General features: G+C 37.0%; 1 protein-coding gene across 5 annotated transcripts in view; it reads left to right on the top strand.

Annotated features, from left to right (window-relative positions):
* TRPM6 (transient receptor potential cation channel subfamily M member 6) overlaps positions 1–22,587 on the top strand; it is a 100,177-nt gene that overhangs the window by 40,826 nt on the left and 36,764 nt on the right. For 3 of the 5 annotated variants that reach the window (XR_012053093.1, XR_012053094.1, XM_072922520.1), the window contains exons 12-25: positions 57–157; positions 4,442–4,576; positions 5,093–5,146; positions 7,410–7,550; positions 8,862–8,996; positions 10,016–10,296; positions 11,067–11,295; positions 11,865–12,011; positions 12,628–12,762; positions 13,707–13,835; positions 15,898–16,149; positions 17,142–17,316; positions 18,746–18,860; positions 20,485–20,684. Coding sequence is in view for 3 of the 5 variants with exons in the window: in XM_072922520.1 (XP_072778621.1) it covers positions 57–157; positions 4,442–4,576; positions 5,093–5,146; positions 7,410–7,550; positions 8,862–8,996; positions 10,016–10,296; positions 11,067–11,295; positions 11,865–12,011; positions 12,628–12,762; positions 13,707–13,835; positions 15,898–16,149; positions 17,142–17,316; positions 18,746–18,860; positions 20,485–20,684 (2,229 nt within the window). In the remaining 2 variants the exon portion in view is untranslated. The remainder of the gene's footprint in view (positions 1–56; positions 158–4,441; positions 4,577–5,092; positions 5,147–7,409; positions 7,551–8,861; positions 8,997–10,015; positions 10,297–11,066; positions 11,296–11,864; positions 12,012–12,627; positions 12,763–13,706; positions 13,836–15,897; positions 16,150–17,141; positions 17,317–18,745; positions 18,861–20,484; positions 20,685–22,587) is intronic. The other 2 variants (XM_072922522.1, XM_072922521.1) reach the window with 2 other exon arrangements.

The following is a 22,587-nucleotide window of genomic DNA, read 5'->3' as shown; positions in this document are numbered from 1 at the left end:
GAGTAAGGGAGTAACATATATGTGTGAAAACTGATAGATCCCTTGCTGCCTCCTAGGTACGAATATATCTGCTTCAGATCAGCTAGATTTGGCATTGGCCTGGAACCAGCTAGATATTGCCAAGAAACACATACTTGTTTATGGACAACACTGGAAGGTACTATTACCTGTTTTTTCTCACTGTGTCTTTACACTTCATTTTAATGACTAATTTTTCATTATTTGCATTTGTCAAGCTTCAATTAAGGAATAGTTTGATGACTGCACTCAGTCTTCTGTAGTCTGCTTTGATATTGGAGGAGCATTATCCTTAAAATAGTGAAATATTCAACTACACAATGCATCAGATCACATTTGTTTTTCCAGAGAAGAGATGATATTTGTGCTGTGAGCTTTTCCAAGGAGTTTCAGTGATACTTCTGGATATGTATTTTTCAAGCCTGTGCTGGCAATCAGTGGGGATTAGGGATATTTCATTGTAGCTTAGAATACTCTTTTCTCCAAAGATATGAACCCCAAAGAGTTGTTGCATCTGTCTTCCTAGCTCTGGACTGCAATAGAGAAATCCCAGAGTAAATCACCAGGTTAAAAAAAAAAAAGTAATGTCATTATTTCTGATATTATTTCTGAGGAATAGCTGCAATGGGAGAATTATGATCTGATTATAAGAGATGTCTCTGCTCAACTTAAAGTGTAGAAGTAGAAGTGTAGAGAGCATACCTAATAGTAGAGATTTTTTTGACAGTAAATGTGAGGGAGCAGAGAAGGGGGCAGAGGAGGGGGCAGAGAAAGAGAGTGGGAGAGAGAGGTTAAGCACTGCATGGATTCCTGTAGTGTCCTGTTGGTTATTCTTCACCCTGGTTTTGAGGTGCCTGAATTGTCCTTATGGAGGTGCCACTTTTAGACAGTCTAAGTCCTGGGTACTTACAAGATGTGCTGTTCCCATAAGGGAAATCCCATTCCAATAACTTGAGTTGGCATGCAGATAAGCCCTTGCTTCCTTTCTCACAGTTTGCCACAGTGGGAATTTTTGTCCAGGTGCTAAGCAAGTTGTCACCCCTGTTAGGCCTGGAATTAACTCCTTCCTGCTGTGCCATCTACGCTTATCTCAGGTTCTGTTGTGGTGTCTTATCTTACGAGGACAGTGTTTTGGGACAGCTAAGTGCATTCTTCAGGTTCTTGCAGAAGGCAAGCCGTGATTTAGACCTGCATTAGTTACATATGTGTGAAAGAACATAGAGTAGCAATTAAATTAATTAATTAAATTTAAATTATGGTTTTCAAATTTTCATAGGTAATCCAGTATTTAATATAACCGTCTATAAGTGAGTTTTTTGTGTACCTAAGAAGATTTTTGTAGATGACAAATTCAAAACTCTATGTGCCTCAACACATTTTTTTTCCATTTGTTATATGAATTAATATTTTCCTCAATAAATAAAATGGTCCAAGAAGTACTTCCCAAAAGTACTCTTTACTTCCCTGCCAAGAATTAGAAAGTTGATTTTTTTTCAGTCCTATGTGTATTTTTTTCTTTAAAACATAAATTTTGAAAAATGGGCAATTGTATATCTATCTGTATGACCATAGCTGGTTGTTTGCCACAACGAGAGACTTGATTTTTTAAATCACCAGACCATATTTTCCATGGTGCATAAGGCTGACTATATGGAGGACTGTGCCTGGGATGTCTACAACTGAACATCCATGAATTAAAGATAGAATATTGGAAAAAATTTATTCATGAGAAGTATTTACTATAACAGTTGGAAGAGGCTCCTTGGAGATGTGTTGAGTAATAAACCACAGAACTACTTGAAAGATGTAGATGTGGCACTTAGAGACGGGGTTTAGTTGTGGATTTGTCAATGTTGGCTTTGCTGATTGACTTGCTGATCTAAAGATCTCTTCCCACCTAAGTGATTCTATGATTCTGTGTGTTGGAGAAATAATAGCATCCTTCTGATCCCCATCCCTTCAACACAGAAGGGTTTAGGACCCATTGAGCAGGTGAGCCTCTTTACTCCTGGCTTTTCCAAGGTGAATATCAGTTCAGTTTTTCCATATTTTTGACAATATTTCCTGCTCTTCTGTGTACTTGGATTTTCAGATGTAAAAGTCATCTTTTGGGATAAGTAGATCAGCACTCAATATTCTCATTTAGATATTTAAGGAAAACCTTATTCTTTTACAGATTGTTCTCTATTAACTTAAGGATAAATCCTAGTAGGCTGTATGCCTTTAAAAAATGCTTCTAACTTATATCTGGCTTTTTTCATGATTGTAGAAGATAGGTCCACTAGAACTTTCTTCTCCCTGTCATTGCCAAAATTCTGATTTCTCTCTACAAAGTAACTACCTTGCTTTCTCTTATTCTGCTGTATTTTTTCATGTTGTTATTAATGTGCTTCTGTTATATTTGTCTTTACAAAGTCCTAACTGTATTGATATGCCATACTTTGACAGTTTGTTTTTTTACAATTTGCATATTTAATATCTACTGTCTATGTTGCTGATGTTAAAGGGGATAATTTCAGCTGTACTTCAGTTCTCTGGAAACTCTTAGGTGAATACCACAGGTAAATGCCGCTACCACTTCATGGATGATTTCTATAATCTTTTCTACTGATGCTTCAATTTGACACAATTCCTCAGATTTTTCTGCCGTAGAAAAGGTACAGCTTTGATAGGGGACTTTCCCAGCCTGTTCAGTAGTAAGTAGTAGGGCAACAAATTAGTTTGCTATGTCTACAATAGCTTTAAGTGTTTCTTTTATACCTGCTCATCCTGTGTCCTTACAGGTCCACTGGCAATCCCCCTACTCCCACTCCTCTGCTTCTGATATGTTTGAAAAAAATCCATATATCTGTTCGTATCTATTTCAGTACAATATTCAGCACTACTTTGAATGAAAGTCCACTATCAAATAGTAATTGTGTTCTCCCATTCATGTAAGATTTAAAGATCTCATAATAAACAAGCCTCACATCTTTTGCTGCTTCTCCTAGGAAAAATTACGATGGCATATTCTCCTGACTGCTTTTCTTTTCTAAGCAGGGAAAAAAAACCCTAAACTTTTTCATGCACTTAATAGGAAACAAAAAAGCAAATGTACAAGGATGATTTGAAAGCTTGCCTTTAAAATACTTGCTTTCTTAATTAAAGTGAAGAAACACTCTGACTGTCAGGTACCACTGGACCTACGATTGTCAGGGGCTACATCTTGTGAAGTGTTATTGTCATTATGTGTTCAAATTTTGAGTTGAATATTTAAGGATCAGCTCTTAGGTGATTGTCTGTGGACTCTTATAATATTTTTGTCTATTTAAATGTTTCAAGGAAACATGTACAATAATGCATGTATCGTGGCCATTTCTTTTTAGAAGTCTAGCCTTAGAAGTTTAGAGGTAAAGGTTAAAACAAGCTGTACCTGTGTTTCTGTTTATATGTCAACTCTGCCTCAAATACCAAAGAACACCATTCTAATAGTTACCAAAGGGCTGCTGACCTCTTCAGATGCACTGCCAGCTCAAGGACTGTTAGGAGAAATTTAGGAATTGCAAGAATGGCCAGTCATTCTCAAATACTTCTGGAAGAAAACCCAATAATTCAGGATCAGTGCAAAAGTTTTCTTTATATGTGTAAGAATTCTGTAACATTTATTGTCATCTTTTAACATAATTTTTGTCAAACCTCAGTATAGACATGGAATGTACTATTTTCAAGCTAGCACTAGCACCTGCCCTGCTAGTGCTCCAGCCTCCTCATTCTGCTCACCCCACTGCATTTCCTGTGCATATGTGCTCTGTAGAAAATCTTTATATGGATTTATATGAATCTCATATGTCTAACTCCTCTGCCACTTTGCATGTATAAGCCCTGCTAGTTCTGTTCAAATGCCATGAGTAGAGTACATCCACCATTTGGACACTGCTTGTCAGTAGATCTCTGTTTTATGTTTCCTTTGAGGGAGTTTATTTTAACATAAAATTTCTCTCTCATGTTTGAAAAAAAGTTTGCTTTAAAGAACTTGCAGTTCTATAGAGACTTCTCTATGGCACTTTTGAAACAGCTTTTGTCATATGTCAAAAAAAAAAAAAAAAAAAAAAAAGGCTTCCCTCCATGCCCTGCATTATTATACTTTTATCTTCTGAACTGAATTACAGAGTAGAGAATGTATTATCAGAGTCTGGTTGTAAAGTTATATTTGTAGAAATCTCTACAGATGTTTGGTTTATGGAAACTGTTTTACTTCCCCTCTATTGGCTTTTTATACAGATGTTTCCTCCAGCATATTTTTCTTTTGCACTTGCACATTAAATATACATAGAGACAAGTCATTGTGGTGGAGAGATTACTAGCTCCAGGAATGTTTTATTTATTTCCAAAAGTAATTTTCTAATATTTTCATTCAAATATTTTCTAATATTTTCATTTGGAGGTTGGTGCCTTGGAACAGGCAATGCTGGATGCATTAGTCATGGATCGTGTGGATTTTGTTAAACTGTTAATAGAACACGGAGTGAACATGCACCGTTTTCTTACCATATCTCGTTTGGAAGAACTGTACAATACAGTGAGTGTTTGAAATCCCAGTGTACCACTTTATTTATGAAAGCCTGGAAACAATGCTGTTTTGCTTAAGGGGTGTGATGATTAGGCCACGTTTTTATGAAGGATTTTTGAAAAAAAAAGGAAAATTAATGGGTTTGGTTATTTTTTATTGTATTGTGGGGGTTTGGAAATGGTGTACCAGGTTGTTATTTTTGATTCACTGTCATGACCTAGATTGAGTACACGTTGGAAACTGATGAGAAATATGTTCAGATTTTAATCTGATATGAAATATGCGCTTACCTTGCTGAAAATTTTATGTTGTTTAGACCAAATCTTCTTTCTAGAATAAGTCAAGATTTAAGATATTAGAGGTGTTGCTGTTTGGTGTTGAAGTCTTTGATTTGTGGGCAGAGTGGGGAGAGTTTGAATCATAGTAGTTTATTCTGTAGATTTTTTAAGCTGCTTTCTTATACTGTATTAATTTTCTAGTGTAGAGTGACACTTTTGTTTAATGTCTTTTCTGTTCACACCACAGAAACAAGGACCATCAAATCTACTTTTACACCATCTAGTTCGAGACGTGAAACAGGTAATAGATATAGGAAAGGCTGAGGATAAAAATGCTAGATTAACACTTCAGTGTCCACTGGCAAGCTGCTCTTATATAATACAGGGGAATTTTGGAAATAGGAGTGACAGCTTCATTACTGCAGTCCTGTTTCTGCAGGTTTTATCTTAATTCCACTGGCTCCCTAAGCAATTTACCAATATACTGCTTCTGAGGCTCCCAAGGGTCCTGTACCTTAATTTCAAAGCCGAGGAGTTCATCCAGATCAGACTTTATTTCTCACATTACTAAATTGACATTTTGAAGTAATTGTGAACAAGACTTAGTGAATTAGTGTAGTGCTAATGCTCATTCCTTTAAGGTTTTCTATTTTCCCCCCAAAGTTAAGGTCTTTCCTTTTTAGAGCAGTAATGAAAAGATACTGTGACAAGAGATAATATTAGGGTGTGCTGCATTGCCTAGGAGAACAGAAGGTGGCAGTGGATGACTACTGCAAGGAGTACTGGTTCCATTAGTGATTTAGTAGCAGCCTTGTTATTTAGATACATCATTAATTTATTTCACAGTTCTGTTATCTGTTGTTCCTCACAGCACTAGTTAGACAGAAGGGGATGAGATGTTCTTTATGCATCTAGACTTCAAAACAGGAGATTCCTAGATCCAAATCTAGATGAATTGGCTAATTCTTTCCAGGGTGTGATTGCTAAAATAAAATTAATTAGTAAGTCTGACTGTTTGCAGAGTTCTGTTGGATTCATGGATTCATTTTGTTATTGTGGGTGACTTTCATGTCAATCCCATTTATGGTTCTTTAGTTAGATGTAGAATATCCTGGTCTCAATAACAACTGTTTTCTGTGTTTTTCCATATGAACATTTGAGATCTAATATATGTTATAAATCTGGAATCTATATATTGAAACATCTAAATCTTGAAAAAACACTGAGCTTCTCCAAGCTGAGAAATCTCTCTTCTTCACTGAAGTGATGGATATCATTGCTTCCCAAAAACCCATATATATGTTTGTCTTTCTGTATCTCAGGACACTTTGGGAAAACCCAGTGTTCGATCTAAAGATAAGCTTTTGGCACCTGACATACAGTAATGGAATTAATGTAAAAAAATGTCTGCACAATTTAAAAACTTTCTCTGCCTTTGTGTAAGCTAAGCTTGGGATCTGCAAACAGGTCTAAATGCTGAAAAGCCTTTTTCACCTGAGCTTCTGTATGTTCACATAAATGCTCTGTGAATGGGTTATGCTGTTGCAGTCTGATTAATCATGGTGACACTGTAGTTGGGATAATTAACAGAGTGATGTGACCCTGGATTTCAGAATATTTTCTATTACTGTGAAGAGCTTTGATGCTGCTGTGATTGAATGAAGATACATCAGTCTGCTCTGATGATGTAAAAGATGGGGATTAGTGCAGAGTAAAGTATCTACAAGCTTAGGTATTCACAAGTATTTGCCTGGCTCTCAGTGACCTGGGACTGAGTGGCCTTAGCTGACTGTACTGAGGCTTGCTACTGAAGTATATTGAAAAAACACCCTCAGTCCAATGAAGAAAAAGACTTTTCACAGTATGAAAGGCTTACACTGCCTTGAATACATAACAGCTCTGATCCCATTTATATACAGGCTCATTTTCCACTTCAAAGAGTTGCAGTTTAAGGTTTTACCAATAATTTTTAAAATCTGCATGGAAGAGAATCTATTCTTCAGAGAATTTGTTGCAAACCTTGCGTTTTGGAAGGCTAGTGGAGATGGGCACTGGTACATAAAGCAGAAGAGGTGAGATATTCAGAAGGTAGAGCTAGTGCATGCACTGCTGTTGTCTTAGTTGTCAAGACAGTCAAGACAGCCTCCACAGGATATTTCCAATCTCTAGGAATTACTCTGCTTCAGCTCAAATGCATGCTTCAGCTACTTCTTCAATTTTAGTTAATCAAAGTACTTAATCATACCATGCTAATTTTCTCTTGTTATGGGAAGGTTTTTATCCCTACCTCTGCTGTTGGAGCTTGTCCTGAGGAACAGTTACCCTCACTGTTGGATGCAGCTGATCTTGTGAACATTGCAAAATATGCAATATGGGTACAGTGAACTGCAGGAATCACATTTTCCCCTCTTTTCTAGAAGAGTTCCATATGCATAATGAATAAGTACACTTTCCTTACAGATGTACATTTTTTCCAGATTTTCCCTTACAATAGGAAGGTGATGACATGGTTGAATGTTGGATATAACAGCATCATGAAACATTTGTGACATTTGGTGTTTCAGAATAGCCTTTCTTTGGATTACAAGATATCACTGATTGACATTGGACTGGTGATAGAGTACCTCCTTGGCGAAGCTTACCGGAGCAGCTACACAAGGAAGCATTTCCGAATTCTCTACAACGATCTCTACAGAAAACACAAGGTAGCTTCTTCCAAAACACTGGTCACCAAGAAAAGCCAAAATGTGACACCTGAAAATAGCTCATGTTGTCATCCTGGTGAAGAGTATAATTTAAATGTGTGCTATGCTTATCTGTTTGAGAACTGTAAGAGAGGTTGCAATAAAAGAGACAAACCCCCAAGATTATTTATGGTTGTTAAATTATTTATTAGTTAGTAAATTTACCTTTGTGTCCAGTATCTGGGTTGCGTTTTGTCTATCATTCATCAATAAGATATGATAAGACTGTGCCAACCACCATTTTCCCTTTTTTGAAACAGTTACATATTTACTTCTTGCAGCTTGTGCTGCCTCACAGAAATACTAAATTCCACATGCCTTGAAGTAGACTTAGGGCATGTGAGCAGTCTCCCTATTGGTTTCCCAAAATCAGTAGCTTACAAACAGCCTAAACTTCTCAATAAATTAGCTGAAAGTCATTCCAAACATTGCAGAAGGTATAGATTTGCTGTATAAGAATAAGCCCCAGTTTTTGGAGTAGAACTGGACATTTAAGTACCTCCATATGTTAAAAAAAACCCAAAAAAACCCTCTTACCCCCATGAAATGTTTCCATGACTAAGAGAAAGAAGAAGAGAAGAACCTCATAGTGATCAGGGAAAATGAGAAGAAATAATGAAACCTGCAACTTGGAGTGAATAGAAAGAGAGAGACAGAGCTTTCTGTGTGTCACTAGTTTTTAACGTAATGCTTTAAAAAGATGTGAGCAGTTATAACACTTTTCATTCTTTCCTAATGAATTATGACCTTAACAGTGATAGGTGAAACCATATAATCATATAACTAGGAGTTGCTGGGAAGAGCATTAGTGATTCAGCTTCCTTCCCTCTTAGCCAACACTGAACAAAATTTACAGAGATGATGGATGTGCCATCCTTCAGAGGAAATGATCAGCAAAAAGTTCAGAGAGTTCTGTCTTTAAAATAGGTTATGGCATATTTTATAAAGGCTGGCATTCAGAAATGCTTCCAGACCAGGTGATTCCATCTGTTGAAACCCTGCTTATTGCTATTTGTGGATGCTATAAGTGGAAAATCATTATTTTGAATTCAGAGACTCAGAAAAATACTTATTTGTTAACAGAGGTGTGAAACAGGCCATTTTTTTTTTCCTTGATGGTATAAGCTTCAGTGTTAGTTATGGTGATTTTTGACTCATTAGTTTTTAATAACATCAGTTTCTAGAGCACCACTGTAGTCACCAAGTACCAGCAAACTTTATTTCTAGTTTGTATTTCTCTCTTCATGTTTTATGGATTGCTTTTGGATCTAGAGAGTGGTCTCAAGCTTGCCTCAAAGCTTGTCTCATGCCTTTCATCAGAGTAATCAGATGGAGAGTGGAATGGGATCCACTGAAAGTACTTTGCATTCTCAGTTCTTCAGAACTGCACAGCCTTACAAATACAAGGTAATATAATTACTTATTCTAGACTTTGCTTAGGACATATTTTAGACATGCTGGCCAGGCTCTTAATTTTTATAATTCTACTTAAACTGCAGTGGAAAAAATGTTTTACTGCTCACTGCTCATAAAGTACAAATCTTGAAATTTTATTGGTGAAATCAAGCCCAGACATTATGATAAATTTTTAACTTCCATGCTTTAATTGCTAAAAGCTTTAATTCACTGACATGTAGTATCACCAAATTTCTGAGTATCAAGCATGTGTGAAAATGCTTCTGAATTTGGAAGAAATAGGGTTCCTCTGACTTTCCTAATGCTTTCTCATGATTGGCTTATTAAAGCACTATAGTAAGATTGTTAAGAAGAGGTACATTCAGAGAAAGAATGATAGAAGAGCAAAGACTGGCATTAATATCTATCTATCTATCTATCTATCTATCTATCTATCTATCTATCTATCTATCTATCTGACAAAACATAAAGCGAAATGTATCTAAGTGGCTGTGCTGGAATTAGAGCCAAAATGAACCCATGATAGCACTGAGACTTCCTCTTTTATCAGTAAAACTCTTTTTCCTGTACCATTCACCAAGAAATACCCAGATATGAATGTATAGCACATTCACATTACAAGTGGGACAGACAGCAAAAATAATCTTTAAGTATCTAAGATGTCTACTGTGTACGTTTTCTTTTATCATGACTCATATGAAAAAGAGAGTAAAAGCATGGGGTATCATGGGGTTTGGAGAGCGCCCAACACTATGGAAAGGGAATTTATAACAGGTATGGATGCAGAGCAAGGTATATTTTTCCATCATTAATGTTACCAGCTTCTTAGCATTGGTAATCTGAACACAGGCCTAGCTGTGGTTTATGACTTAAATATATATAGCTATCAGATAGTTTGCTACTTGTAATTCAGATTTGTGTATAGTTTTATTTTCATTAATTTGAACCTCAGCCATTCACTGGGATTTTTTTTCTTTGTTTTTTTTTTTTTTTTTTTAACAAATTTATAGGAAAGATCCAGCCCTTTCCCAAAGTATAAGAAGAAATCAAAAGAGGATATAAACTACACAGAGAATTATGAGTCAACTGGCTTCATCTACCCCTATAATGACCTCCTGGTTTGGGCAGTATTAATGAAAAGACAGAAGATGGCTATGTTCTTCTGGCAGCATGGAGAGGAAGCCATGGTCAAAGCTGTTGTTGCTTGTAAACTCTACAGAGCAATGGCACATGAAGCTAAACAGAGCAACATGGTGGATGACACTTCAGAAGAACTCAAGAAGTATTCAAAGTATGAGTTCTCCCTTCATTTCTGTTCAAGTTCTTTGGTGCTGAGAATGGTTAGAGACTGCCCTAATCCACTAAGAGTTAGTAAAGTTAGTGATGCCATGGATTATGGAGTATAAAAAAAGTACTTTCAGATACTCACTATTGATACTGTATAATGGATATATATATCCATTATATGTACTGGATATAATGGATATATATGTCCAGTTTATGTATGGATATAATGGATATCCATACATGGATATTTTTATGTACTGGATATAATGGATATATATATCCAGTTTATGTACTGGCGTGTAATGTGGTGGAGAGTTAAAGGAAAACTACTTACATATTACCTAAATGCATATTTAAAAATTTAAAATATAAAAATATAAAGTGGGTTATGTAAAAATATAGGTGAGTAATGCATAGAGAGACTCTTGCAACTGGCTGCAATGTTTGCCCACAGTGGTGATGAATCTGTTGGTTAAAGTAAATACAAAGAACTTTGTAGGGTCCATTTTGATCACTGAGAGAGGTTAAGAGCAAAACAAATAAAAAATGACAAACCAGGATGGCTCTAAACATTGTGTTTAGGACTGAACTGTTAGGTTTGCATCCCAAATTGTTTTTCACTAGGTATATTGATAAAGGAATGAGAAAAATTGCTTACTGAGATTGACAGCTGAATTTTAGTTACCCGAGTATTCACAGCAACCTCTTTTCAACAGTAACTCTGAGTGTGGACTGATCCCTGTTATATTGACTGTTAATTCCTTTCTGCTTTAGGGAATTTGGGCAGCTTGCCTTAGATGTGCTGGACAAAGCATTCAAACAAAATGAACAGATGGCCATGAAGTTGCTGACCTATGAACTGAAAAACTGGAGCAACTCAACTTGCTTGAAGCTGGCTGTGTCTGTGGGGCTGAGGCCTTTTGTGTCCCACACATGTACACAGATGCTGCTGACTGACATGTGGATGGGACGCCTGAAGATGAGGAAGAACTCCTGGTTTAAGGTAGCATTGCTCTGTTTTTATTCTGATCATTTAGGTTCTCTTTAGATGCTTAATATATAGTTTTTTTGGTTGTGAACATGGCTAATGCAGCTTCATACAGGTATGCTTAAACATATGGTGGAATGTGAACATCTGGGAAACAAAAGCCAGGGAGGGAGGGAAAACAGTACTTGCTTCTGTTTTATTTCTTTGCAAAAGCATGTGTGGGATGACATTAGGATCCAGGATTTTTTGTTGCTCTTCCCAGTCCCTCAGCACTTTTCAGTTCTTCCTCACCTGCTCTTGCTTCCCCACTTTGTCTGTTCCCTGGCAGAGCTGCTGGTGGGAAGGATGCTTTCCAGACACAGGGAGCAGTATTGAAAGGATCCTCAGGTACAATGACACTCTTTAAAGCCATAAATCAGCCAAGAGTGGCACAAATCTTGAGGCTGTCAGACTGTGATACAGATTCCCAGCAGACGCCTTCCCCAGCCAGTGGAATTGCACTGGATTTGTACTGGCACCAGGCACGGCTGACTGTGGCCTTAGGTTATGCCGTCAGTGCTTAATTAATCTTGTCTCTCTTCTAGGTCATTATGAGTATTCTTCTGCCTCCCACCATCCTGATGCTGGAGTTTAAAAGCAAGGCAGAAATGTCTCATGTGCCTCAGTCTCAAGACTTCCACCAGTTATGGTACCACGGGGAACAGAGCCCAGTCAGCTCTAAAGATACTTTGGTTAGTCTGTGAGGATCAGTCATTTGTGTGCCAGAGTCTGTCTGTTTACCACAGTGCAGTTCTGAGGAGTGAGACGATGTTCATCAGGCGGAATTAAATGGCTGAAGGCCAATTCTCTCCAGAAGTATGCATTAGGTCCCTAGTTTGGACACAGATTTAAGTGAACTTGCTACAAGTTACTTCATCTGTCCTGGATGTCACCTCTGTGCTGACCATAATGAGAAAGTCCTTCCCAACATCACACGTATTGCTAGTGCAGGAAGGGAGCAACCCTACTAGAGGCAGCTAAGAAATGTGCTCACACACATTCTACTTAATGTTAATTTTGATTTTATCTATTAGTCTTTAGCAAAAGTACAGGCTATTCTTATACCAAATACTATTAAAAAATATACAGACAATAGAGCTGTGCCATATAGAGCATCTTTCACAGAGTGCATGTTGATTATTGCAAATGAGATATTTATAACCAGACAAAACCAAGCTACAGTAATGGTTGGTGTATCCAGAACTAAGTTTAGACATTTGTATCTGTCTTCCCTCTGAAACAACATTATCTTTACAATTATAGACCTTTTTTTTTTGTTTGTTTTAAGAATGCTGTTTTCTTTTAAAGAAGGGTTATGATGTGGAAAAGGCTGTTCAGAAGTCTGATGAAAGCCAAGGAGATGGTGGACAAGGAAACCTGCCTGGAACTAGAAAAATCTATGAGTTCTACAATGCACCAATTGTCAAGTTCTGGTTTCACACGGTTAGTCATTGCTCTAGAACTTGGATTGATAAACCCCTCCTTTGATCCTTCAAATGCCACTTAATCCTGCTTTTACTTTTTCTAGCATGGGTTTGCAGTCACTTAGTGGTGGGTGTAGATGGGAAGCCATTTGAATGTTTCTCTGATAGTTAAGTGTAAAGATTGTCTGCTAAAATGGTACAACTGAACTGAAAAAAAAAAGCCCCAAACCCAAAAACACAGAAAAACTATTATAAGGCACTAAAGGAAAACTCAAGTTCAGGCTTTTACAGAGGCCTCAGCAAAGGCTGAGATAGATTTGAAGGTGGCCTTCTGTATCTTTAATACTTCACTGATATTCATGTTCCTTTCTGTAAGAATTGTCTCTGGAAAAGCAAATATTTATCTATAGGGGATCATTTGCTATAGGAAATGTGCATATATTAAATCATTTTTAGTAACCCTGTGTCAGCGAAGCTCAGGATGTTTAAGCTCAGGCTGTAATCATATGTGTTTTCCACCTAATATCATTCCCGTGTTTTGGAAGGCACAGATTAACCATCAGTGACTTATTTAACTTTGAGAATTGTTGTTTGTCCCTACAGAAGGCTAGGATAAAAGCATAAGACTGCCCTTGCATTCAAGGAATGGTGCAGATCACAGAATAGTTATTGTTGGAAGGGACCTCTGGAGACCATCTAGTCCAACATCCAAGATAAAAATATTCTGCCTCTTTTATGGGGATGAGCATATGCTGCAATTGTTTACCTTCTGCTCCTACCTATTTTTTCAGCATTAAAGTACCAATTTCTGATGATTTCTAGGGACATTCCCATAAAAGAGGTAGCTCAAAAATGTGGCAGTGTCCTAGTAGTTTAAGTTCCTACAGAGAGGCAAATCAGCTGTTTTATTTGCAGAAATTTGTTTGAGGTTTTTGTGTGCATTATACACTATGTGTTTTGCAGATGTCGTACTTGGCATTCCTCATGCTCTTTACTTACACTGTGTTGGTGAAGATGGAACCAAGACCAAGTGTGCAAGAGTGGCTTGTTATCATTTATATTTTCACTACTGCTATTGAAAAAGTCAGGGAGGTAAGTTTCTCCATTCAAACTTCTCATCTTTCTTATAACCCAGTGAATACCTCTCTGAAGAATGCCAAATCCTGCTTTATTTTTATGGAGAATTATACAGAGAGTTAATTTATTGGAAGTCTTTTATTAGAAGACCCGTTCTTGGACGTCCAAAATGCATTGTAAATTTTGTCCTTAATTCTCTACTTTTCTGTGTAGAGCTGGTTGGTAATGTGTAGGTGACTGCTGAATTGAGATTTTGAACTTTGACATAGGCACCAGGTCCTTAATTTTCTTGAGTAGACTATTGGACTTCTTGTAATAAAATCTGTCTTTAGGTATTTAATTTGAGTGAGACCTTGTTATGAATAAATAGATATTTTGCACAGAACAATCTATTACTCTCCATCAAGTCTAACCAGCATTCCATAAATGCACTTGGAAAAAAAACACAATCAACTTTTAATGCTGTATTAATTGAGCACAGGAAAAAAAAATTTATATTCTAATCAAAATTATTGAAATTATTTGCAGCTGATTAGACCCAAGCTTCTGAATACAACTTGCACTCCAAACCTGAGTCTTGGGAGAAATGCAGCTATGTATTTCCTCAATTAATGTATCTGCTCTGACATGCCTTCACTGCAGAATCAGCACACAGTAAATAAGAGTAATGTGAATAGTCTTTTGTATGACTTTTGAAATGCTGTACTTTCAGAGGAATAAAGCCAGCCACAAAAAGCCAGCCATAGTTCTGAGCAAAGGATACTGCAAATACAGATCACTCAGAAGACTGTGAAATCAGTATGAGAAAGCAGAAAGATTCCAAGGGACAGTAAAAATACTGGGAATATATCACATCTTGAATGGACTTGCAAGTTCTGTATCAGCATGAGATAAGACTGGAAAAATCTATACCAGGATTTCCCAATTGAGAAAAATGTTAAAATGTTAAATGTAAAATAGCAAGCGCTTTTGAAATCACTGCTGTGCTCTTGCACCATCATGATGCTGGGACAGCAGAAAGAACAGCGCTTCTTTCTAGTATAATTCGTTGGACACTTTGAAATTTATATCTTTACTTGATTTTCTTTATCCATGTTCTAGTTCTGGTCTGTTGGCAAAGCCTTTGTAGGACGCTCTATTTTAGCCATGCAGTTGCTTAGCTGCTGAGGACCTTGTTATATATAGCTGCAAACCTCTGTTTCTCTAGATTGTATCAAATAATTGCTGAAGCCTTAGGCCCTGCAACTAGTTACTTATGTGAATTAGTCTAGATCACTTGTCTACGTTAATGTGTCTATATGCATAAATTCTTGCAAGATCAGGGCATAATGTTTCAAAATCTCTCATTTACTTGTACTTATCAGTGTGATCTCACATAGCACTGCACAATTTGCCCTCAATTGTGGCAATGTGCAAACATTTTATTTGCCTCCTCCCAAGGATTCCACTTCACATACTTGCTCAGTGAAGCTTAAAATCCCTTTGGGTTACCTTACAGTTCATTCGTTACCTTGTTAGTTGCTAACACCCCTTTTTATAACCTGCCCTTGGCAGCATACAAGGATCTTTCTTTATATTTTTGGTCTGAAATAAAGGACATTAGTTATTTTCCCAGTGGCAAGGTTAGACTGGTACTTTCCATAACTTAGGGGTTAATGAAAAGGCTGCTGCAGGTCATGAGCATTCCTCTAGAAAATGCTTGTTAATTTCTAATAATATGTGTGCATAAAAATTCTTTACTGGCTGCTCTCTTCCCCTAAGGTATGTGCCCTTTAGTGAATGGATTCAGATTCAGGATCTATTTTTTTTTTCAGGAAGAGCTATCCCATTTGATGTGGCATACTTTAGCAATATGACACTAAAGATTAGGTAAAAAATCTAAATTGATGGTGAATGGTAATATGCAATAAATGGGTCTAAGACAAAAGAAAAAAAAGTAAAAGGGGAGGAAATTATACATTCCCAAATAGCCCAGTGATATATTCCCAAATATGAAATAATTCAGACAGAAAAGGTCAAATAATGTATATGTGATTTTAATGGCATTTTATGGTGTTTTTACTCCAATTCTACTCAGGTATTTATCTCAGAACCTGGAAAATTCTGCCAAAAGGTGAAGGTGTGGATTTATGAATACTGGAATTTTACTGATACTGTAGCTATCATCCTGTTTATGATTGGTTTTGGTTTGCGGTGGTCCAACCCCCCTGTTCAAACTGCAGGGAGGGTGCTTTACTGCTTGGATATCATATTTTGGTATACTCGGCTCCTTGATCTTTTTGCTGTGAATCAGCATGCTGGCCCATACCTGACAATGATTGGGAAGATGGTAAGTACTGTGCTTTGGAGCAATATTTCTGTAGCTAAGGCATCTACCTTCAGGAATTTGTAAAATTCAGAAATGACAGAAAAGGAGAAGTGGTCTAATGATTCACAGTGAATGAGTTTTACTTGAAAATACCATGATTTTTTTTGTTTGTGAGTTGACCATAATAAAATTATACTTTTCTTTAATTTATTAATTAAATTCCTTTATTCACAAAAGTAATTTTTTACTTCATTCCCTAGAGAAGGGTTGCATTTGAGTTAGTTTGCCAATCTAGCTTGGTAACAAGAGAAAGAAAAGTCAATGCCTCTTGGAGATGGGCTCACTGTGACAGATTTATTCCCCTAAATCTTGGAAATAGTTTCGTTATTATTTTGTTTTTTTGATTGAAATAACTATATCCTCATTTATCTTTCAACATTTCTAGGAAATCAAAGTTAATCTTGTTTCTCTTTTGCTGTAAGAACTGTTGCTGTACATCTGTCTAGTACTGGGGGACATGTGAAGATTCCTACAGTTATTTGCCTTGGTTGCAGAGAATTCTCTTCTTAATACATTTATATTCTGTTTTTCATGGTAACTGTTTAGGACCAAAGTAATTTTCACTGCTGTTCTTTCTCTCATTTTGAAAGAACCACTGAACAAAATCACCATTGTAAGATCTCCGTATTTTTTAGGTCTTGCTTAAGCTGTAAGAGGCGCACATGAAGCAAGTAGGAGTTGTGGCTTTTTTGGTCTAGGATGATTTTAACATCTATAAAATGCTCATGTAGTCCAGGTCATAGAAACAAAATATTTTATTTCCTTTAGCATATTATTATTCATCTATATTCATGATTACCCCTGGTTTTATATTCTGATTTGTACAAACAATGATTGATACTCTTCCCTAAAATGAATACTCTTCATATAATGAAGAGTATTGAATGAATAAATGAATACTCTTTTACATATAATTAAAACAACTAATTATTTTATGCAAACATGTCTTCCAGACAGGAAACATGTTCTGTATTGTGATCATGATGGCCATAGTCCTGCTGAGTTTTGGGGTGTCACGAAAGGCGATTCTTTCACCAGAGGAGCCTCCTTCTTGGACACTGGCACGAGATATTGTATTTCAGCCCTACTGGATGATGTTTGGTGAGGTCTATGCTGGAGAAATAGATGGTAGGTAATTTTGAGACTATACCTCAATAGCTTAAATTAAATATGTGCAGAAGCATGTCTACTTTGGTCTCCTGAGTTTTGACTACCTGCTGAGACTGTTCTTCCTTAAACAGTTCTGATTCCAGTATATGTATGTCCATACTGAGTAATACTGCATGAATGATGCTGAAAATACGAGCTTCTTTGTGAAAGCTAAACTGGTTTAAACTCTAAACCCTTCAAATTAAATATCCTGCAAATATCAGGTTATAGTGCATAGGAACTAATACTAAGCTACTTCCTGGTCAGGGGATCTGCCAGTGAAACAAATTTTCAATCCAAAGCTGCTAATCTCTTGGAGAAAATAGAAAAGTTGCCTTTAAGGAATAAAGAATAAAAGAGGAAAAGAAAGAGAGAGATAATGTACCATTCTTAAACAGATAAACCATGTGCGCATAGGAGAAATAGAACCAATCTATGTAAATATGAAAAATCTTGTATCTTGATTATGGCTTTGACCTTGTTTCAGTAAGAGAGAGGAACAGGCACTCCAGAGATGTTTAAGCATTATAGATGTAAGGCACTCTCATGCTACTGACTGAAGGTATAAGTAAAATAGAAAAGTCCCTAAAATAGAAAAGTAGTCATGCAAAGAGAAATATATATTTAAGGTACATAGTTCAGCACAGACCACATTCATTAAAATAATCTGCCATGTTGCATCCTTTATTACTGCTGAAACAGTCACATGTATTTTGGTTATATAAATCAAAATTCTTTTAATGAAAGCACACTGTTAAGTTTCCCAGTTTAATCCATTTAATCACTTAATAATTCTAAACCTTTAGAAATTTGACACTTCCCAAATAAAGCTATGATTTCTCTAGTGACTCTTTATCCTGCAGAATATGTCTTGAATTTAGGGCTGCTTCTTTTTAAGTACGTTTCAAAGTTTCCTCAATTTGATTAGAAATTAAAAAGATTGAGAAGTATTTATTTTGACTTAAGTATTTATTTTGACTTTATTTTTATTTAAAAACATCAGAAGGGATCCCCTAATTTCCACTATTTGTTGCTTTATGCCTGTGGTGCTCCTGTCTTAAGGATCAAAGATTTGGATTTCAGCTTACTTGGGTAAAAGTCATCCCCCAAATACGTATCAGCTGCGTATCTCCCTTTAACAAAAAATGGAATGTCTGGCATAAGAATTGATATGTATGAAGTGGTGTCTACATCTTCTGAACATGGTAACTAAGGCAGTAGTAGCACAAAGTTCTCAGTTCTCCTTTTGGTAGAGGTCAACCTTTAATTTCGAAATTTAGTGATTAATCCCTGTGAAATTAGTGAGGACTATTCTGTTTCTTGCTGGGACAAATGAGAAGCACAGGCCATTGCTGTGCTCTGCTCTGGCTTCTGTGCTACCCATGTTCTGTATGTCCTTCATTTCCAGTTTGTGAAGCCAATGAAGACTGTCCTCCTGGCTCCTTTCTCACACCGTTTCTGCAAGCTGTCTATCTCTTTGTGCAGTACATCATCATGGTCAACTTGCTCATTGCATTTTTTAAGTAGGTACCTTGGTATATTGCTACAAAAGCAACTAATGTATCTTCTGCCTGCACTTCTGGGAAGGTTTTCACCAAAACTGCCCCAGCAAGGGCACATTGATGGCAGTGTTGTACCCCATCAGCCATGGGGGTAAGCAAAATAAAGGAAAGAATGGCACTAGCTAGATGGTGCAAGGAAAGGGATAGTGAGAAGACAACTAAACTCCTTGTCACTTAAAAAGAATGAGAGCGGACAATTGCAGATGATAAAAAACCCAGCATTAATTAATCTGTGAAGTAATTTTCCCTTCCTAAAAGTTGTATTTGTTGTGCTAAAATCCTATATAACATTCATAATAAGGGAGGCCAAGTTTTAAACTAGCAGATAAGTGGAAGGTGTTCAAGTGAAGAGGATAAAGTAAGAGTATGCTTTTCCGTTAGGAAATAATTTGAAAATTCTTACTTACTTTAAGCAATCTCATATGTTCTAGACTGAAATTTAACAGTAGTGTTTCCAAAAATTTGCCTTTTAATGTCTGCTGCCACAGTACAAAAGGTCTTTATAGTAATTCTATAGTAATTCATAACATTTTATCAGTGTCTTTTTAGTAATTCTAATGCTTCATGTTTTAACATGAACCCCTTGTAGTGGAGCAAGTTCTGTAAAATATTAGTAAAGAACAGCCTAACGCAAGCAGTTATTTATGTTTTCTTATAGTTCTAACATTTCTGGGGAAGAAAAAGTCAGCTGTAGGTTAAAAAAATTCAAATTATAAAAGAACTCTTTCATATGCAAAAAAACCTGAACTATCAAAACCCATTTTATTTCCACTTCCAATAGGAAATTCCCTTATTGAAATTGTGTCAAGGAATCAAGCTATTATTTTATACATTATGTATTATTTTACATGTATGAAATTGTTATCTGAATTCTTTCTGGAACTAATGTATTGATGATATGGTAAATCTTCTGCGTAGTGATTTGATTGTTCCAGAAGTAGGACCAGAAATGGGTGGGTATGAGGAAAACATTTAATTATACTCTCAGAAGGAAAGTCGATGTTTTTGTGATTATGTGTTAACTATGTAGAATGACAGTGCATCTGAAATGACTAGAAATGAAATTCTAGAAATGACAACATTTCTCTCCTGTGCTTGGGTCTGTCATAGTAGACACAGAAAATTATTCAGTGCAGTCACATTTGATAATTTTACAGCTCCAATGAGTATTCTGCAGAAGAATGGCTCATGTAGCTGCAGACTATTTTGTTAAAGTTTTCCCTTAGTCTAACACCTACTTTTAATCCAGTCCAAAGAGGCAAATAATGCTGAATTTTCAGTCAGAGTATGTATTAAAATTTAAATATCATGACTGGGATTTCAAAGCCACGTCAGTGACATCTTTTGCCCAGCTCCCATTAATGTGAATGGGAATTTGATCTCCAGATCTGTTAGGCAGCTTTGAAGATCTCATTCTAAGTGCACTAGCTGCAGGCACATGAACTGCTAAGCTGATTTACCTCACTGGAGGAATGGGACCAGTGTCAGATTAGATCTGTAGAGAAGTGTCATGTGCTATATTGAAGTATTCCTCACATGAGTGTTTTACCCTCCTTCCCCTCTCCTTTTGTGGCTCTCTCCTCAGTAATGTTTACTTTGATTTGAAATCCATATCGAACAAGCTCTGGAAGTACAACCGTTATCGCTACATCATGACCTACCATGAGAAACCATGGCTGCCTCCACCGTTCATCCTCCTGAGTCACATTGGGCTTCTGATAAAACGCATCTTCCACCATCAGCCCCCAAATGAGTTGGACCAAGAGGAAGGCGATGTTGGACTAAGTAAGCTGGGAACTAAAAGAAATAGTTCATTGTCACTCCCATCACTGTGGAGTTGAGTACCAAAAAAAAAAAAAAAGTGGGGAAATGCTTTGCTTTGTAGTTGGCTGTTGCTGTGCTAAATACTGAGCATCAGTCAAGATACCTCAAACTCTGAGCTGAAGTAAAGGGACAGCAACTTATTCTGTAGGAACTAAATAATTTATTGTTTTAAAAAAAATTAAGCAGTACCAAAGGCATAAGTTTCTGTATGTTTGTAATGAAAAGACCAGTAATTCCTTTTTCATTACCTGGGGAAAAGTAGCTGCAGAGCCCAAGGGTAGAGGAGATCCAGTAATTGCAGATGCAGAGAGGCTTCCCACCTCCTTGCTGCTTCTGTCCCTTTCTGCACTGGCTTATCATTGCACCTTACCTTCTGCACTTTTCCCAGCCTGGACTTCTTCATGCCAGGTCTTTCCTAAAGCCTTCTTAAAGTGATGCCAATTCCCTGTCCCACTGTCTCTGCCAGGAGTAGCCTGAGCTGTTGTGGGAAAGGGACCTCAGGATGCTGGGATGGACATGAATACTCGGTAGTGGGGCTTGGCGGTGGGTGTGAGGAAGGGAAATGGGGAAGGGGTGACTGTAATCATATCTAAAAAAACATTGGGAAGCATTGGTATCTAGTATTATACAGACTCATCCTTTTTGATGCAACTCACACCCCTGATGCTTTATAATAGAGGTGGGCAGACCCTGTGTGCCTCACTTAGAATTTTCTCTGCTGAACATGAATCTCTGAAGGTACTTGGCATGCTCACAGGTGGTTACAGAGCTCAAAAACAGACTTACCAAGTCAATGCTGAACTGCTGTACTGCTGCTCCCTGATTCAGCTCCCCCATCACGACTGGATACACCAGCCTACCTTTGAAGTGCCATTGCTTGTTTTATGTGCAAGCACAGCATAAGTCAGTGGCAAAACATAAAGGGTATCTTGTAAGGAGCATTAGGCTGAAGGAAAACTGAAACCCTGCTTAGCACATCTAAAAATCCTTGCACAGAAGAGGGTTTGTGGCTTCCTTACATTTCTCTCAGAAGGAGGGGTATTTTTTTTTTTTTTCTGTTTAGGCACCTCTGGGGACCTTTTCTATGCACTTCTGCTTGATAGCTTTCTCTTACTTTAGTTTTGGTATTGTTATATTTTACTGGTTTTCACAACAAGTACCCAGGGCCACCCTGTGGAAAATCAATACCAAGATACAGAGTAAAATTTTGGAGGAAGGAACACAAGTCAAATAGAGGAGAAAAGTGTCTGGAAGGTGATGAAGTCTCATTGGGAGTGGGAGGGGGAACCCCAGAACACTGGGGGGGTCTTCACTGCTAAGCTGTGTGTTGCAGTTGAGTACTATGTCCTTGTAGAAAACACTGCCTTGTTGTTTGGAATAGCAAATATAGTGAGGACTTTGGTACATAAAAAAAGGACAGAAAAGAGGAGCTTGGAAAATGTGTAATTTGAACCAGAGAAGCAGCTTTCACCATATGCATTTCTTTGTACTGCCTTGTAATGGAGCTGTTCTCTCAGAAGTCTTGGTGTGCTAGAAGAGCGCCTTGAGCAACCCAAGTTATGGAGCTTTAAACTTCTGAATGCTTTTTTCCCCCCAATAATATTGGGGTGGAAGGTCTTAATGTTTTGTACATATGAACTTTTATTAAGGATATATTAATGTTTTATAGATATGAGCATATTAACCAATCGGGAGGAAAAAAAAAATGAAAGCTTTGCTGCTTTTAACACCTGAATGGACTGTAATTGTTGTAGGTGACTAGCTCTAAATGAGTGCCTGGGACAAAATGGAGTGAAACTTCTGTAATACATGTTCATTTCTTGTGAATGACACATGTATAAAAAAGTACAGGAAAATATTTGTG

This window comes from Taeniopygia guttata, chromosome Z (assembly GCF_048771995.1).
Source record: "Taeniopygia guttata chromosome Z, bTaeGut7.mat, whole genome shotgun sequence".
NCBI classification, from domain to species: Eukaryota; Metazoa; Chordata; class Aves; order Passeriformes; family Estrildidae; genus Taeniopygia; species Taeniopygia guttata.
Note: the sequence above shows the minus strand (reverse complement) of the source record. Positions and strands in the feature narration are given on the sequence as shown.